The sequence below is a fragment of the Apteryx rowi genome, unplaced genomic scaffold, assembly GCF_003343035.1.
Source record: "Apteryx rowi isolate R43461 unplaced genomic scaffold, aptRow1 scaffold_450, whole genome shotgun sequence".
Lineage (NCBI taxonomy): Eukaryota > Metazoa > Chordata > Aves > Apterygiformes > Apterygidae > Apteryx > Apteryx rowi.
The window spans coordinates 65,909-84,221 of NW_020450706.1; the positions used below are offsets into that span (position 1 = coordinate 65,909).

Genomic DNA, 18,313 nt, shown 5'->3' on the forward strand with positions numbered 1-18,313 from the left:
GACCTAGTTCTGATCATGCTGTGAAGCCCACCAGACTTCCCATAGGCACCAACCACTGGACAAGTCACCAGGCAAATTTACAGCTAAACTGCACTGCCTCCCTCTCCCTCTTTTMTCTCCCCTTCGCAAAGCAGCTGAAAACAGGCTGTGATTTTTAGCAAGGGATAGTGCCAAGGGCCTGACTGCCACCTCATGTCCCCAAATGTTCAGTGTGCCATTTCTTTTCCAACAGATCCCAAGGAGGAATCCTCATTGATCTTGGATCATGGTAGGCCTCATTCTGCAAGGACCATCCYGCATGTAGATGCTACAGTGTGGCACAAGCGACAGGTGAAATCCCAGCACCGACAGTCCCCTTCTCCAGCTTCCCACACCCCGACCAGGCCTTGCTAAGGAACAGGACTTACTCGCCGTTGGCCTCCAGCTCACAGATCTCAAAGAAGACCATCAGATCATACTTGCACTGGCAAGGCCCAGCACTGGGACGGGTCATAGTGCTCAGTTTTGTTGCAGGCACTGCAGTGGGTTGAAAAGACAACTTAAAAACGAGGCAGAAAAGGGCAAGGTTGCTGCTGAAGAATGGAGTAAGGCACATGACAGCACACAGGGTAAGGCAGAGCAGGCGGTGACCTCAGGGGGTAGGGGACATACAGACATACAGAGCCATGGGTGGAAGCAAGACCACAACAGGAGGGAGCATATATGTGTAACAGATGGACACAGCCCCATCCTGGGGACCTTCCTTCCCATCAAGGTGCTTCTTCCCACTGTGGGGCCAAAGCAGAGGAGCAAGGATTTCAGGATGGGGCCTGGCTCATCCTGGAGAAACACACACACACCAAACCCACAGCCTCAGCATGGACAGATCTCAAATCACTCATTGCAGTGGGGTGCTCCAGCACCAGCTGGGCAACTGAGTAGCAGCTAGAGGGAACTGCAGCCCTCTGGTGCTGGAGTGGGAGGTAGGCAGACACATCATAGTCCACCTGACTGAGGAGCTAGGAAGTACAGAGTTCACAGCAAACCAAGGCACTCAGCTGAATGGAAAACCAGAACGACTCGGGTCTCAAAGGGCTGAAATGCAGCATGGATTTGTATGGCCTGTACAAAAGCTGTTTGGGAAGACAGGGCCAGGTGGCAAAGCCACGCTGTCCTCTCTGTGTCCCCCAGGCACGTCCACCCGGGGAAGGCTGTGACAGGAAACCCGAGAAGCAGCTGGTTCTCCCACAGCTCTGTGCAGGAACGAACCGGGCTTCTGAGCCTTCCTCACAGCACCGTTCATTACAGGCAGGGGAGGCAGGCAAGCAGCCTCCTCCCCATCACTCAGCAGGAACGAGGTGGCTGCGCTGGCTGCAGACAGCGCATGCCCGGAGAGCGTGTCCAGGAGCGAGCCAGCCAGCACGGCGGGCACCAAGTGTCTAATGAGCTGGAGGGGTTTCGCTTGCTCTTCCGGGGAGGAAGGGAAACAAATAGAAAACCCAACACAAAGCAATTACGCACAGATACTTAGCAATAGTGAGGGACAGCGTAGCGAACGGGGGCTGCTTTGGGCACACAGTACGGAGGAAAAGGGCTGTTGCCAACGGGTAGTTAAGGACTGAGAAGGGCTGGTCTGCATTAGCCGAAACACTGAGGGAAGGGATGCTGAAGGGCCCTCACGCCTTCGCGGTTGCTCTGGTGTACAACACATTTTGTGACGTCCATGAGGTCCTGTTCTCTGCCGCAGTGTGGCAGTGAGAAAGAGACTTCTGTGGCCAGCACCCGCTGAACCCTTGCCATCATCTTGCCTGCCCTGCAAATGCAGGGCAGAGGCCACTGGGAATGGGAAGGGCCTTGCAACCAGAAACCACGCATGGTCAGATGACTTGGTGTGCAGCTCTGAGGCGAGGGCTTGTTTATCAGCACAGGAATTTCTGAGTGACCAGAATAAATACCCCTGACACAGTGCTTGGCCACACCAGTGATATGTAGTGCTCGCAACCTGCCCCCTGCACAGAAACGCACAGGCAGGTACTGCTGAGTCCTGGGACCTCTTGTCTCCCACCCCCAGCAGTTTCCAAGCTCCAGCCCAAGCCCTCAACACTGTAGAAAGGGCAGGAAGCAAACCCCTACCTGGTTTGGACAGCGGCATGACACGGGGGAAGTGGCGCCGGGATGGCCTCAGCGGGCTGCAGAGAGAACAGGCTTGGATAAGATGATCCACACACACAAAAAAAAAGGCAAAGGAGCCCCAAATTCAGCCAGCTGCACCTACATCTTGGGGCCACCTGGTCCCTCTAGCTGCACCCACTTTCTCAGCCCCGAGAACCCAGAGGTGCCCTCAGGCTAGTGTCTCACCCAGGGCCCACAGAGCCCCCAGGCTGTGACAGGTCCCAGCCCCAGGCCCCCGCASAGGGCTCCTGAGGCACTACCTAGAGAGAGGAAAAGAAGGCCCAGGCACACCCCAGGACACACTCACCTCAGGACGTCCTTGCAGAGAGGTGGGAAGGGATGCTGCTGATAGTGTCCAAAGACTTCGAATACAATTGGTTGGCTCTTGATGTATTCAATGAAAGACTTGGTCACCTCTACGGCAATCTGAGAGAGAGAGCAAAAGCATGCAACAGCGCTGTTTAATCTGGAAAGAGATGCAGGTAGGAGCAGCAGCCACGCAATAATACGAAGGCAGGAGGATCAAAGCCTGCTCTCTTCCTTGCACTGTCCACTGATCTCCTTCCCCCATGGCCCCTGGGTTGTGAAGCTCTCTCCAAGACCACTGCCATGAAACCCTAGCTGCAGGGTGCTGTTGTAAGGCTGTATGTCCGTGAAGCCTCACAACTACAGCCCACGGGAGGGCTTTTTTCCCCTCAAGGCTCTGTGGCCTTTTTGGTTGGAGAATGAAGTATTTGCATGCTTGGGTACAAGGCCAAGGGGTCTCTGGAGCAGAATAAATAGTCTGGGCTAGCAGCTCCTTCCAGAGGCAGTGAGCACCTACCAAAGCCAGGAACCATTTTGTGAGCCATTCCTAGAAGAAAGCCTGAGGGAGCCAGCCACTAAGAAAGCAAAGCCTAGAGCCTTCCCCTTGAAAAAGGGGATTTTCCACACAGAAGTCAACAGGAACACTTCAGGAACTGGAGTCAACTGCTCTACATCTGGGGGACAAAGCAGTGACTTACGGTCTTTCACACTATAGCTGCCTTGTTTAAAGTCGGGATTTCTGAGCCGAGTGGGACAAAATGGTTGCTACATGCAGAAAGCAGGCATCAAGGAGACAAGCTGGAAGGAAGTTTTTCCTCTGGGGAAAAGATCCCAGGAGACTCTGTCTGTGCAAGGCAGAATGGGCCGCGACAGGCAGGGAGAACAGCTTGTCCTGCCACCCCTGCTAAAATCACCAGACTTTAGCTGTTGGTAGTTTGTTCAAGTGTGACAGAAGTGATGACCCACCAAACCACATGCTGAGTATCACCTGGCACATTCCCCAATACACCTTTCTTGATAGCACAGCAGGGACAACATCTCCCATACAGCTGAGAGGGGGAGCTTCCAAGCTAGCAGTCCCAGAGCTGGATTCAATGCTCTGCGAAGACCCCAACTATTGTGGAGTAGAGGAAATGCCAAGCAGGGAGTGATACTAACATTCTGGACATGGTAGAAACCCAGAGGCGGCCCTCGCCCTGTGTTCTTCAAGGGTTCTGTTGAAAAGGCCTCGTCATGGCGATGGATGAAGCTGCAAAGGAAAGCAAAGTTATTAAGTGGCAGTATAATAGAGGTTGGATGTAATGAAACAAGAGAGAAACAGAGAGAGAAGACAGGAACCAGGAGAATGGGCCATTCCCTCTTGGGGGCTGGATTTTGTAACCTGGGCTAGATTGTTACGGAAAACCACCACACACTGATCTGTAGCCTTCCAAAGTCTATGAAAGACACTCACTGGCTTTCACCAGTGACTGAACTCGGTCCCACACAGACAAAAAGGCCTGTTCCACACCTCTCACTTTTGTGTCCCCTCCTTGAAAGCCTTGGACCAAAATTACGGATGGGAGCAGAGACAATGGGATGTATGCTCTCAACCCTGTCCCGGCTGAGCCTGCCCAGGGATTCACAAATAGGGCCCGGAGCAGAGTGGCTGGGACTCCCTGACATCTGTCTGTGCCTCTTCCTGGGGCAACCAGATGAGGTGAAGGCCTGAGCATGGAGGAAGAGCAAGGGCCAGGGCAGGCACTTCAGTCTCACTTGAACTGGCAGAAGATATCTGCGTATTCTGCTGAGATGCTGGAGGCTTGGAGGACAGTGACTCTGAACGTGAAAATGCTGCCCAGCTTCAGGTGATCCAGAGCTGCTTCCAGAGGCCCATCCATTGTAGACTTCTCTGGGCTATCCAAGAGAAGGTCCTCTGGAGTCACTGTAGGAAGAAGAGAGTCATCAGTGGAAGAGATTGTCCTCCTGGCGTTTGCAAACAGTCCCCCCCACTTGCTGGATATGGGCTGGTGGGGACCCCGGGCTTTTAGCACCTAGATGACAAAGATCTGGTGAGCACCATGGGCTTGCTGCTGGGTCCAACACTGCTCACTGTGTGCTCAGCATCACCCCATCTCCCCTCCTGGCTGGTGACACCTGCTCACCTGCGCACGTGTTGTTGTTGACTTCGTCCGCAGAGGGGCCCATGTCACTGATCTGCCCCTGTCCTTCGACAATTCGCAGCTCCTCCTGGGAGGTCCCTGAGCGAGACATTCCTACTGGGGGGCAGGACTCGGACTGAAACTGCAAGATGTCCAGAGAGAAATGAGATTTAGAGACACCGGTGGTCCCAAAGGTGGCCCTGCTGGGTCTGTGGTCACTGGGAGCTCCCTGCCTCTGGCACAAGTGCTTCAGCAGAGACACAGCCTGCAGTAACAGCTCTGACTCTTCTCTCCTGACCCAGAGCAACCCCCAAGAGAAATGGCGCCTTGGTCAACACTGCGTCACAACCAGGTCTGTACTTGCTGGAAGTCACCAGAAAGCAGGGTGAACTGAGCAGCAGTCTACATCCTTCCCCAAAGGGAGGAACGCCACTACACGAGCAGGGAACAGGGCCACGAACATCAGCATGGATGGTGGGTGCTGGAGATGGGGTGGGGGACGCATGGGACGGATAGTAGTAGGAAAAGGTGGATCAGGAGAACAATTCCTTCAAACCACAGCTGATGCAGTGTGATACATGCACCTCTCCAGGTGGATCACGTCCACTGGTTGAGAGCATCATGATCAGCTGGGGACATGCAGGGGCCTGCAATCAAAGTCCCCCATCCTCTCTGGATGTGCACAGAAAGCCATATTCCCTGGACAGGCATCTGACCATACCTTCTCAAAGTGCTGGTCATCAAAGGATATTTTCGCTGTCCCTGACTGCCGCACTCCTGAACCATAATCTGGGGCTTCTTCATCCGCTGGAGGAAGACAGACAACGAGACATTACCAGGAAGGCTGGAACGCCCCTCTCACTGGGGCGTGTGAGCCGAGGCAGTGTGCACATCTGCTCCTACCTGAAATGGCCTGGACTGCCACGCGCAGGAAGCCTTTCACTTCGCCCTTCTCGCTGACGATGGCGACGCGGTGGACCAGGGGCACAGGGTAGAGCAGGTTGCTGAGGTACACGAAGGCCCTGTCGGATGGAAGCAACACAAGAGAGCGGTCACTGCTCCCCACCCTGGGGTTCCCAGACACACGTGGCAGGCCACCGGCAGCCGGGATCACAGGTCACCGCTCACATCACAACATGGTGCTGCAAAGCAAAACTAAAGAGAGGCAGCCAGGGCCAGCCGGAGAGGGGCAGGGAGCGGGGAGACTCAGCGTGCCGAGAGCGGGCTGATGGAAAAGCAGCACTACGACAAAGTCAGGCTTCTGTGCTTTTCACGATGAAGCAAACGTGGCAGCGCGGCATGAGGGCTAGCATACCTCTTAGTCTGTCATCTCTCCCGTGGGTGGGACAGCGTCGTGGGGAGGGGAGGGGGACGGGGACTGTGCTGGTGCCACATGGAAGCTAGGAAGAGGACCTTCTTTGCAGTGAAGAGCTGGAGGACTAGTACAGAAGGTGCTGTGAAACAATTTGGGGTCTGCTGCGGAGTCAAAGTGTGGGGGGAGAAAGGGGACGGGCCAGGCAAGACCAAGGCGGGTGGAGGCAAGGAAGGAGGGTGATGGAAGGAGGACGAGGCCGGCAGGAGCAAAGAAGAGAAGGAGAGAACAGAAGGGAGAGGAAAGGGAAGGTCCTGGCTGGAGCCTGGAAGGGCCCAACCTCCCGGCTGTCCGCTGCAGCACACAGGGACCTGCCTCCAGGCAGAAACCTTGCCGGGGCTCCCACGTCCCGAGCTGCAGGTCTGCCTGCAGCCAGGCTCCAAGCACTGGCCAACAGAGCTGGGGGCTATCAACTACAACCCTAACAAGCCTCCAAGAGGAGGAACCAGGTTTGGGTTGACCATATCCCACTCTACCCCCCATGTCTAGGGTCCTGTTGGGCTGCACAGAGGCCATGGCACAGCCTGATGGTGCTCAGCAAGGGCTGCACCACGGGTAGGTTTATGCTCGGGCCTGGCCCTCTCCAGACCCCAGCAGCACCACAGCTCCCTGCAATGTCCTCATGTCAGCCTCAATTCTCATGAGAGGCATTCCCTAGGCTTGAACGGTTCCTGGGGCAAATAAAATTTCCCCATCACTGTTAGTGGCACAGGACTGCTCACGACACAGCRCCTGAGAGACGACAGGGATGGAGGAGCAGGCTGCCATCCTGCCGGCTCTGCAGAGCACTGCCGTGACGTACAACTGTCGTGGAGCAGCAGYGGCTAGAGATAACTCTCACCCTGCACGGAGGAGATGCTGGGTTACGTGGTTAGTGGCATCGGAAGCGTGCACATGTCCTTCTTGTCCCTCCACACGCGTGACTTTGGGGCCTCACATTGCCTGATGGGGCATCATCAGACCAGCATGCTGGTTTCTCTGCTTAGGCAATGAAGGGGCTGCACAGACCCCACGCTCAGCGACTGCTGCTGGCAGCTCAGGGCCTCCCCGCAGCCTGCCGGCAGCCCCAGCCTTCACTATAGCCTAAGGGGGCTGTGTCCAGATCACTCCCAGGAGCACAGGATGGTTGCCGCAAAGGGGGATCAAACTGCAAACCATGCACCTACTGGTGTGAAAGGGCCAGTGGGTTTGGAGTGGGCTGCAGCTCTCTGGGATCTTGCCAAGGAGTCCAGATTGCAGTCAGATATGCAGCCGTGGGATGCTGAAACCACAGCTGCTGCCCACAAGGCTAACTAAAGCTGGATGGTGACAAGTACGGCCACAGCTGCTGTTCTGTCTGTACTGGCATATTCAGTAAGGTGCAGATGGGCTCACAAGGTCACAGCATGCATTTCTCAAGCATGTTGCCTCCTCCTGCTGCCTTCCTCAAACTCGCAGCAAGCCTGGGTCAGCAGGTCTCTCTCCCACTGCCAGGCTCACTCTGGAAGTTGGGGAACATTTTTGTCCTCTCTGCCTGAGAAGCAGCATTCAAAGGTCCTTTCCATGCCGTGGTGACCGTGATGTGCCACGGCCTCAGCAGTGACCGGTCACCACCCAATGTCTTCGGCAGCAAMCTCCATGCAGAGATGTGGAAAGCGCCCTTGCCTGCAGTTCTGTGCCACCCAGCAAGCCAGCTGGGGAGCCGTTCTCCCCAGCTGTGCTGCCCAAACAAGAGGATGTGGGGCGCCCTGTGTRCAGGACAGCAGCACACATCTGCAGGTGTCCAGAACTGTCTTRACACACAGTGTCCTTGTATTTTATGAGTTGGGATCATGCTGGGAACTGCTAGGACATGCCTGCTTTGGGAGGCTTCCAAGAGGGCAATGAGCATCTCTAAGTGGCTGACTTCGTTGTTCCCAACTTCCTAACCTTGCAAACATCCTTGGAGATATCCGAATGGCAGAGCTTGGCAGCACTGCGATGAAACGGCATGCAAAAGCCCAGAAGGCTCTTGCAGGAAGGGCATAACCCTGCACACTCCGAAGCAGATTCAAGCAACCTCACTGACCTCAGCCTTGAAATCCAAAGGCTCTCCCTACTCTTATAACTTAGATTGATCTCAAACAGCAGTTTGGGGCTTTTTCCACCCAAAGCAATTTCAGAGGAATCAAGTCATTGAAGCAAATGCAATCCCCAACAATTATCACATGCAGGACAGTCCTGCCAGGATAGTTCTGGGAGGCCCAGGGCAGCCTCCCCTCTGGACAGGGAACACACTCCCACACGAATCCCAAGGCAGCCCAACATTTGCCAGTGCTGGTGGTCAAACGAACACTTCCCATTTCCCCACGGGCAAAAAGCAAGGCACGGGCCTCAGCTCTGTTCCTGCTCAGGAGGAGGCAGGTGGAGCTTTCAGGCATCCTACATTGCCTCGTCTCTGCTCAAAGGCCACCAGTGACAAATGGCTGGACCATCCCATGGGGTGCCTGGCTGAGAAGGGCAGTGTGCATGTACACAGGCCTGCAAGAACCTGGCAGGGGATTTCTCACAAGTGAGAGGATTTGGGACCACCTGCCTGTTAAGTGTTTCCTCTGTCACTGCGTGAAATCACAGGGCAGCTCATCCTGAAGCAGACTGAGACCAGGAAGGTCAAGGAGGGAGGAAAAAGGGAAAAGGAGAGAGGGAGGAGGGCAGGGAGGAGAGGGACAAGTGTGTCACTAAAGGAAGAAGGGCAGGGACACTAACCACAAGATTGGTGAGGTGCAAAGATGGCATGCTCAGACCAAAGAAAAGCCTTTCCAAAGGAAGACAGAAGTGAAATAACCCCAATTTTCGCTAAAGCTTTGGAGAGAGAGAGCCAGCAGCTAAAAAACTAAAAAACTAAAAAAATTAAAGAAAGAAATAAAGAAAAAAAAATCAAAGACAAGGATCCAATCATAAACCAATCAAAGCACACTTCACGAGAAATGTGATCGGCACAGCTGCTGCGYGGGGAGCCAAATCCAGGTCAGACTCAAAAGAATTCGGAAGACTCCAAAGGGAAGACCTCCTGGGAACATCCCCCCAGCAGGGAGGGGGGTCCACTGCGTCAGAGGCTTGTTTGGCAGTTTGGTTTGTTTGTTTTTAAGATGCCCCCAAGAGGAAAAAAAAAGAAAAAGGAAAAAGAAAAAAAAGGTGGAAGAACCCAGCTCTTTCGGTCTGAGGCTGCAAGACTCTTATCCCATCTCCCTCTCTCCCTACGTTGTTCCCTTCCGCTCCCCATCTCGCTCCCACTACCCAGCTCCTAGTTGTCAGAGGAGGAAGGAAGAGCCTGGGTTTAACACACTGAAGAAGAAGAGCCTCAGCTTCACCATGTCGGGGGACACAGTGCTTTTCACCTTGGTGYGGAGGGGCTGCTTCGCAGCAGCCCTTACGTGAACCTCTTTGGCTTCTGGGGCAGAGGCTCACGGACCTGCCCTGGGCACAAGTCCCGTCTTCCGTCAGGAAAATATCCGAAGCAAAGCTAAGGGAGCCAGCAACACCCCTGGCCATTTCAGGAGGGCCTTTTTGGGAAGGGCAGATTGTGACTGACATTTTCAAGGTGCAGCTGGTATTGTGGTGTCTGGAGGGTTTCTCCAAGCCAAGACTGAACCAGCCTGGCAGTTTCCTAACAAAAGGAAAGAGAAAGAAAAGCTCTTTTCCTTCTCTGGTGGTGAGGAGAAGCTGGAGTCCCGCAGCTTGGGTCTCCCCGCATGAATTTCCCGAATGGCTCTTGTGCTGGCTGCTGCAAGACCACAGGGAAACCRTTCCTGTCCGAATGCTGGACACCAGCAGCAAGAGAAAATACACCTTTATAAGGAGTCCTCCTCTCCCTCCAGAGTCCTAGATTTTCATTTGCATCCCATGGCTTTTCCCTGAGCCACCTGGAGAAAACCTCACCCTTCTCATCCCGGGAGGCTCGCGCTGCCTGACTAACGTAGCCCAGTTTCAGATCCTTTCCTTGCCCAGAACAGGGCTCTCCTTTCCTCGCACASCACTGCTCTCCGCAATGCCTAACCCCGCTCCTCGCTGCACTTGGACAGCCTCCCCCACGTCRACCACCGTGTCAGCAGGACGCGCTGTCTGCAAGTACCCCACAGCAGAAAGTCCCTCACCTGGAAGCGTGTGCRTCCCCCCATCTCATGACACTACCACCACGACGAACGTGTGAACACCTACACTCCCAGCCCATACAAGGGCTGGCAGGAGGTCGCCCTTATTTGGACGGATATTTCTTCAGAAGTCTCCCAAACCGAGACCCTAACGCAGGCCCCGAAAACAGGGGACTTCTCCAGCTCGTTGGGTGCCAAGGCCATGGGAGGCCTCCTGTCTTTGAAGGGCCACCTGCCTGCTACAGGCCGCTCTCCCGATGCCCTGGAGGCTGTGGGATCTGCCTAAAGGGCCTTCTGCAGACCCTGCTGGGTTTGCACGGCCTCCCTTCCTTCACGGACCCCTACGGCCGCTTCCCTCGCCACCAGGCTTGTCACAGCCCTACCTCGCTGGCCATCTCCTCGCAGCCCCTCATGTCGCCCTGGTCTCCGAGACTCTCCCGGCTGGCCGGCCACCCCCTGCGCCTACGGGACGCACGCCCTCAACGTGGGAGTCGTGTCAGAAAGCAGTTCCCTCATGCGAAAGAGCTAGTTCCTTCCCAGCATGCTCTCCTAAAACCTCACCAACCTTCCTACTAAACTGAACAGGGGGGAGCGGTCGTAAAATGGATCCCGGCCATCACACAGCGGGCACTCCGGAAAGATGTCTTCCTCCAGGTCCTCCGCCTCCTCCTCCTCCTCCTGCCCCTCGTGCTGCTCGTCAGCAGGCTCGGTGATGTCGGAGTCGGGGTTCGAGAAGGTGGGGGAGGGGGTGAGATCAGCCATGCGCTCGCTCATGCATGTGTTGAAAAGAGGAGAGCTGTTGCAGCCAGAGATATCTGAACTAAGGTTAGTACAACAAGATAGAAGACAGGTTAACACCAGCTGTTCCAAACAGAGAGAGCAAGAATAGGAATTTCGCTTTGCTTTCTTTTTCTTTCTTTTTTTTCCTTTTTTTTTTTTTTYTCTGCTTAAACCAAGGGRCGTCGGGAAATAAAGACCTGCCCGTCCAGTGAGTCTTAAAAGGAAGCCACCAATGGCTGTCGGCTATAAAGCGTGGAAAAAAGAACAACCAAACAAACTGGTGCGAACGGTGGGGATTCCCAACGCTGGCTTTGCAGGGAACACAGCAAAGCAGGGACGGAGCGTTAGACACAAGGCTCGGTGACGCCCCCGGCATCGAAGGGAATCTCTCCACTGGTGCTGCGTGGCACGGGGTGACACCTCCACGACACACACGTTTGGTCGGGTTCTGCGGGTCAGTGCCCTGCTCCCCCTGCCCACCTGGGYAGACCCCTCTTTGGGCCTGCCTTCCCTAGCCGCTGGCACCGCACCCTTCCAACCGGCGTGTGGGAAGCACATGGAGACGCATGGCATGTACCGTACAGTATACAAACAGATGCTCAGACAAGAACGCCTACGTGTGCGCACACACAAACACACGTCCGCGGGTGTGGAGGTCACAACAGCAAGGGTTCTCAACCTGCCCCTCCACAGCCACCCTGGGGCCATGCCCCCAGCAGCAGTCCTTCCCCTCTCCCGCATCGCAGATAGGGGAAGGGTAGGACCGCCAGGGCCCCCCACCTCCCGCCAGCGGCAGGTTGAGAGCCCGTGCCTTGTGGCACAGCTTTACAGAAGGCAACAGGAAGATTACCAGTGGCTCGTGGTCCCATCAGGGTCCCAGCAGTGGATGCAGAGGAGAGTCATTGCTGGCAAGAGGGGCTCTGCACCATGGACTCACTGGTGCAGGGAGTTAATGCTTTCTCCCTTAGCAGCTGCTGCCTCACAGTGCTGCCCCGGGGAGAAGAACATCCTCTGCACCATGAAGCCAGTTGCGTTTCCTCCTGCACAGGTGCGTTTGCATCCAGGATGCATTTAGAAGGAGCCAAAGCGCTCACCTGCCAACCAGTCTGAACCACGGGAAGCGGTCGTAGAAAGGATCTCCGCCAGTCACCACATTGTCACAGTCCTCGATGACGCTAGAAGGCACTTCCGCTGCGCGGTCATACATTTCACGCATCAGGTCCAGGCGCTGTCTGCAGGCAAGAGAGGAACACGGCAGGCAGTTGTAAGAAAATGGCCAGCCTCAGCCCTCCTGGATCAAGCTGGCCCAGTATAGGTGTCTTTCCCCCTACCTGAGCTTTTCCAGGGTCCAGTAATGTGTTGCTCCATTCTTCTGGTCCTGCACCTCCACGGCCACAATGGTACGGGGGAATGGCCGCTTCTCCCGGTCCTTGGCAGCATCAGGAGGCAGGAGGTCAGGAGGGAGAGGTGAATACAGCGTGTCTGTGAGGAGCACAAACTGGAACTGGACCTGGAAAGGGGCACACAGGGACAGCAATCCACTCATGAGAGACCTGAGGACGATGGGCTCCACGCAGTACCTTCAGCCTGGGAGATGAGTCTTGTGTGCTTTGTGAATCTCCTGGAGTGTGAACACAGGGAGCAATCCCCTCCTCAGCAAGAAGGGGCACTCATTTCCCCAAGCAACACCTGACCGCACACACTCGGTCTGTCTCATGTCCTTTGCTGCAGGTGATATATGTCATACAGAAGCTCTAAGAACTGGCTTACAGCTAATAGGGAAAGATGATGCACCATTTCTTGTAATAGCAGAACTAAAAATGACCCTTAGGTGGTTGTAAACAAGTACAAGGAGATGCTTTGCAGTCCACTGAGGAGGTAATCTTGCCCAGCTATATAACATATACCAAAAACTTACACACTTTCAAAAGGTAGGTGCATAAACTCATGCAAAAACAGTTCACCAAAGGCTAAATACAAAAATAGTGTGCCTGAGTGAGGAATTCCCTGAGCCTCAAGTCACTGGAGGCTGGGAAAGTTTAGCAGAGAAGCGTCACAGTCTGCCTGTGCTATTCTCATCTCTCCCCCAGGCAACTCTCTGGGCCTCTGTCTGGTTCAAACAGACCCGTACGCTCATCCAGGCTGGTCATTCTTCTCTTGTGTTTTTCAGTCTTTGAGAATGATCCAGCACTCTTAATTTCCCTCAAAGATTCACTGGTGTGGGGACACACGCACACTCATGATGGGGACACGCTATGAGTGACCTGCTACAGGTTCTGTCCCATTAGCTCTCTGAAAATGCATGCTTAGACCTGCTTGCTCAGTCCACATGGGAAAGTGGAGGTGCTAGATTTCCTCCAAAAAAGGGAAACGAACACGCAGTGAAATACCTTGGTGGTGAAACCCAGAAACTCTGGCCTGTGACACCAGGTACTTACTTTTTTCTTTAGCTCCACACTGATGGCATTGGCTTCTTTTAGGAAAATGGCATTGCCCCAGAGCAGGTCACGGAGAGAGGTGAACTGGTACCACTTCCATTTTCTGAAGGCCCAGAGGGCTAGCTCAAACTCCCGCTCAGTCCACTGCACTGTAGAGACACAGGAGATGATAGTCACTTGCTGCATGGCATCAGACGCACGCCCAGCCCCACCTGCCATGGCGAGAAGGGGTGACATTGCTGCAGAAGCACCTAGGGGATTACAGCTTGCTTTTCTTGCCCCTTTAGTTCCTACAAAAGCATCAAGACCTACTACAGTGAAAGGTGCCACAGGAATACCACAAAAGCACCTTTTCCCATACACCACCACAAACCACACCTCTGCCAGAAGACAAAGGACGCAGGAAACAGGACGGGTTATTCTGTGTGAAACAACACTGCCAGTTCTTAGACGTCTTCTGAACAGAGTGCAGTAACTGAACACAATACTAATACAGATATTTTAAACTTCTGGGGTCATCCTGTCACTTTGTTCAAGGTGTAAGTGGAATTTTGTCAGCTTCATGGTCCCTCAGCAATTCCAGCGAGGTTTAACAGGGCTTCTGAGCCAGACAGAATCAAGCTGTGGGCTATTGTAAAAAATATTGCTGTGTTCGCCCTCAAGGGTGAATTTCTAACCTGCTGCCCTTTGAGAAACAGAACAAAGAGTTCACAGAGCTGGGGAAATGGTTCACAAAAAATCCTCCCAGCTATTTTCTTCCAACCCTCAGAGGGGTTCTGCAGTCATACCTTGCACTGTTGATTTTTTTTTTGTCTTTATTCTAAAATCCTTCCTCTTATCCATCCATTCTTAAGCTGTTTTTTATTAACACTTCCTCAGAAGGGTTGACAGGATTGAGGTACAGTTAAGACTGGTGAGATCACACCAGCTCTCCTCTCCCTCCAAATACATCTACATGTAATATTGTTTCTCAAAACGCAACACATCTGGACTTGCCCTCTCCCACCTACCCCACCATATTTGATCTCTCCTTTCTCACTCAACACTCACCTTCATCTTCAGGTTCTTCTTCTTCCTCATTGGCCTCAGGATAATACCTAGAGTCCATTTGCTTCTGTAAAGCTTCTAGTTTACTCTCATAGTCCTGGGGGAAGCAGGAAGAAGAATGATGCAACCCACAAAGCATGAGATGCTGACTATCCTTCTTTCCACATCACATCCTGCTTCCTTCCCTCCCTAAAGAAATCCAGCCTCCTCCCTCCTCCAGGTTCGTGATTATGGACAGCTCCAAGAATTACAGATTCGCACATGAGGTTTCCAGACCACCTTTGCTTTCTGGGAAACAAAGAGCCACCCCACACAAACATCTTTGGTGACCCCAGCCCAGCCAGGACCTGGCAGTGCTCAGGCACCTGAGAAAGAGCCAGGTCTGGCCACCTACCAGCCTCTGCTGCTCAAGAAGGTAATTCGCCTCTTCCCTCTCCCTCCGGTATTGGTCCTCCAGTTCCTGAAGCCTGGGAGGAATGGGGAAGAATAGCATGATAAACCCGGATATAGATATCTCACTCCTGCTGGCTGTCTCCTCTCTTGTCCTCCTCCTACCACTGTCCCCCATCTCCTCCGCAGCTCCTCACCTCTGCTCCATCTCCTGCTTCATGTCAATGCCCTGTTTCTCCAGCAGCTCTCTTTGCGCAAAGGCCCAGTCCACAGGCTCTGCGGGGGTCTCCGCACATGGGGTCCGCTCCCGCTCTTGTCGGGCCTGTTCAGGGTGATTGAACCGGAACACRTGGCTCTTCCCCATGATGATGCGGTTTCCTGAGGGGGTGCACAGGGAGGCGGAAAAAGGGCTCAGAGTTAACCAAGGAGGAGTCCAGAATGCATGGGAAGACCCACTGAACTGCAGGGCCCTAACGGAGGGATGTAGGTTACAACAGCTGCTCTCTCATGCCAGCCCCTTGTTGGTCAGGCCCTAGGTACCCATGCCCAAGTCAACCCTCTTCAGGTGCGGGTCCTACCTGATCGCAAGATGCTGGGCTCCGTCACTTTTTTGCCATTCACGTAGGTGTCAGCGCCTTCACAAGGCTCTAAGGTCACTATTACTGCAGGGACAGCAAGAAGGGGAGAGAAAGGGAGTGTAAACAAGGCACAAGCAGAGGGGCATCCTGGGTCTCCTGGAGCCCAGGGAAGGCCAATGTTTCTGTGGCCTAGGAAAGGAAGGGCTGCCCCAGACAGGACCCCAGGCGTGGAGTGCAGGGACACTGGGGTACCCACAGGGAGCACCCAAACTTGGGCAGTGAACAGGGATCACAAATAGCTCAGCCAGTCTCATGTTAGTCAGAGCAGCCCAAGGGCTAAGAGCAGGCGGAGATTAGACATGAAAGGGGATCAGAGTCCACATCCTGCATCTCCAGCCTTCCCAGACTCATCCCACAAGGGATTTTCTCCCCCAGGTTCCTGCCAGCACCCAGGTTTGTGGGGGTGGGTTCTGCATAGTGTCTTGGGCAGGGCAACTGTGTACAATCTACTCTTTCTTCCTGCCCCGACCTCCTTCCAGCCATCTTCCCTCCTCCCTCACCAAGCAGCACGTCACTTTTCTTGGGCCTTGCACAAGCTTCCCTCCCAGCTACACAATGGTCATAGTTTGCCCAGGAGGGAAGCAGGCCTGAAGAGACCATGGCCCATCCAGGAAAGCTACACTAGCCTGAGGATGGCAGGACCCTCGCCAGCCCAGGCTGGGACCAGCATGGCCCATGACAGGTACTGGCACACACTGAGGACACTCAGAGGGACTAGGGAGTGGAAGAAACCCAGGGAAGTGGAGCCTCTTTGAACAGGGGGTACCTTCACCGCTGGTCTTTGTATCGCTGCGGAAAAGGCAGTGCTCTTCTTTAATGAAGTGTCCGCTGAGAACAATGTCCTGTCTCTTCTCTGCATCTTCCCGACCAACCCTGTGAGGAAATACAGCTCGAGCCGGCTCTCTCCTTCCTTAGATCAGCCCTTTTTCAGGGCTCCACTCAAAAATATCCTTTGGACCGACCTGAACAGTCCTCAGTGCACAGCGAGATCAATGTCCCTAATGAGATTGCCACGGAAATGCACATTTTTTCCCATGCAGCTATGCCATTTTGGTGATGCCCAGAGAACTCTGTGCCCAGCCCAGAGGCAAGAGGGCAGGCTGTCTGCCTGATACCCATGCACACATCCTTGCGGCCTACCTAGGGCACATGGATGGTGACAGAACAGCCTAGTGGTCCCTGCATACAGAGCAGGAATGCACTGCTGCTCCTGGAAGGCAAGCCAGGGCCTGAGATATGGGCTATTGGTCCTCACCGTGTTATCCCGTCCTTGATATAGTAGAGAAGGCACTCAGACATGAGCGGGTCCTCATTCAGGTTGACCAAGTGGGGCGTCTGGGAGAGACAAAGAAAAAGTCACYCCTGTCTGTTCTGACCACCCCAGGTGCTGAGGGACGCTCCTGAGGTATGTGTAACTCAGCTGCACCTCAGGCTGCCTCCCTGCGAGGGAATAGGCTCTCCCACTCCTCTGTAGCTCAACAACAAAATGCCCCAGGCAGGTACTTTTCTAGGTGATTGCAGAGAATCAGGCACTGGCCCCAGCAGGGCTGAGCTTTCCACAGGGAGCTGCATCCCATGGCGAGAGAGAACCRCCAGGACCACCAGCCTCGGGCAGCCAGCAGCACCCTGCTGGGAGAGCCTGGCTGCTGAATGCCCTGCCCCAGAGCTCCTGCACCCGGCCGGGATGATCAGCAGGCAGGGAGAGGCTCCACACGCTCTTCCATGCAAGGACTAAGGGTTACACTCCCCCCCTCCCCAAAAGAGCCAAGGYTTGGACAGTAGAAATCAGAGATTCCTCAGCCTCCCAGCAGTTCAGAGTGACACAATCCTCAGTTGGGTTTGTAACTCCTTGGTCCCTGCCTCTTAGCACAAGGGTTCTACAAGCATGAGAAGACCAACCCCAAAGCCTCTCTGACGAGCACCACAGGACAGGCTCTGCAGCGATTCTCTGCCAGTTCACCCYTCCACAGAGCAGGACCCCCTCTGCTCGCTGCCACTGATAAACTAACCCTGCGGCCACTGCTTCTGGCCTAACCCAGCAAGAGCAAGTGGAGAGCTGTTGCTTTGTATGCCRGGTCTCTGGACAAGTGCTCCTAAAGATCCTAAAAGGGCTTTAGTTAAAGCTCCACATCTTCACATGCCTCCTTGTTTTTCTCCTCAAAAGGCTACGCTCTGGGCAACTTTCCCCAGGCACTGGTACCTACCACCGGCTGCTGTGGAAAACTAGCACGCATGCATATGCAGGTTTAAACAGGCCCGATACAGAGCTAAGCACTTCACAAGAGGAGTCCTTGAACAGATATGGCTTAGTGTCTCTTGGGCCTCCTGCCAAGGATCAGGTGGGACCCTGTTAGCCCGCGGTGTGTGTCTGCAGCCCCTTACATTAKCATACCTCCCCAGCCCTATTTCAGAGGATGCAGCTGAGACAGACACGCTTCCCATGGAAGCAGGAAGAATTTTTAGGATGAAAGGAACTGTGACCTAAAAGTGCCTGTTTTTCCTCTGCTAATGATACAAGGACAGATGAAGCACCCAAAGGGACAGGTCCCTATCCGGATGTTCATCCAAAGCCTATGGCAGAGTGGAGATCTGAACCTGTTTCCCAAGGCTGAGTTTCTTCCTGACCTCTTTCTTATCARTTGCCTCCCAATCATTTCTTTTCCATGAGGCACAAACCACTCTGTTCTTGATGACAGAAGTGTTTCTCCCCTGACCACAGACCTCTGCAACTGGAGCTAGCTTATCTAATCCCACTGCAAAATGTTGTGATTGCAGCTTCAGTCAGTAGGCAAAGTCAAGGGGGAACTAGTAGGTGAAGCTCTGAGTTTCCCAGAAATAAGAAGTGATACTGTAAGAAACGTCTTATCAACCTGTTGACACAAAGCATGCAGAGATTTCCCCTTCAGAAAAGTGCATTGAGCCCTGACTGATCCAAGAGATT

At 54.1% G+C, this 18,313-nt stretch overlaps 1 protein-coding gene across 5 annotated transcripts in view; it reads right to left on the bottom strand.

Moving 5' to 3' along the window:
- Window positions 1–18,313, bottom strand: part of KIF1A (kinesin family member 1A) — a 57,583-nt gene that overhangs the window by 15,901 nt on the left and 23,369 nt on the right. For 4 of the 5 annotated variants that reach the window (XM_026077369.1, XM_026077368.1, XM_026077367.1 and 1 more), the window contains 17 exons: window positions 16,628–16,707; window positions 16,139–16,245; window positions 15,313–15,396; window positions 14,932–15,112; window positions 14,739–14,811; window positions 14,348–14,441; window positions 13,298–13,446; window positions 12,191–12,369; window positions 11,954–12,091; window positions 5,502–5,620; window positions 5,320–5,405; window positions 4,602–4,740; window positions 4,213–4,381; window positions 3,616–3,706; window positions 2,459–2,577; window positions 2,113–2,168; window positions 408–516 (listed from right to left, as the gene is read on the bottom strand). In XM_026077369.1, coding sequence (XP_025933154.1) covers window positions 408–516; window positions 2,113–2,168; window positions 2,459–2,577; window positions 3,616–3,706; window positions 4,213–4,381; window positions 4,602–4,740; window positions 5,320–5,405; window positions 5,502–5,620; window positions 11,954–12,091; window positions 12,191–12,369; window positions 13,298–13,446; window positions 14,348–14,441; window positions 14,739–14,811; window positions 14,932–15,112; window positions 15,313–15,396; window positions 16,139–16,245; window positions 16,628–16,707 — 1,973 coding nt within the window. Of the gene's footprint in view, window positions 1–407; window positions 517–2,112; window positions 2,169–2,458; window positions 2,578–3,615; window positions 3,707–4,212; window positions 4,382–4,601; window positions 4,741–5,319; window positions 5,406–5,501; window positions 5,621–10,644; window positions 10,900–11,953; window positions 12,092–12,190; window positions 12,370–13,297; window positions 13,447–14,347; window positions 14,442–14,738; window positions 14,812–14,931; window positions 15,113–15,312; window positions 15,397–16,138; window positions 16,246–16,627; window positions 16,708–18,313 lie in introns of all 5 variants that reach the window. The other variant, XM_026077365.1, reaches the window with a different exon arrangement.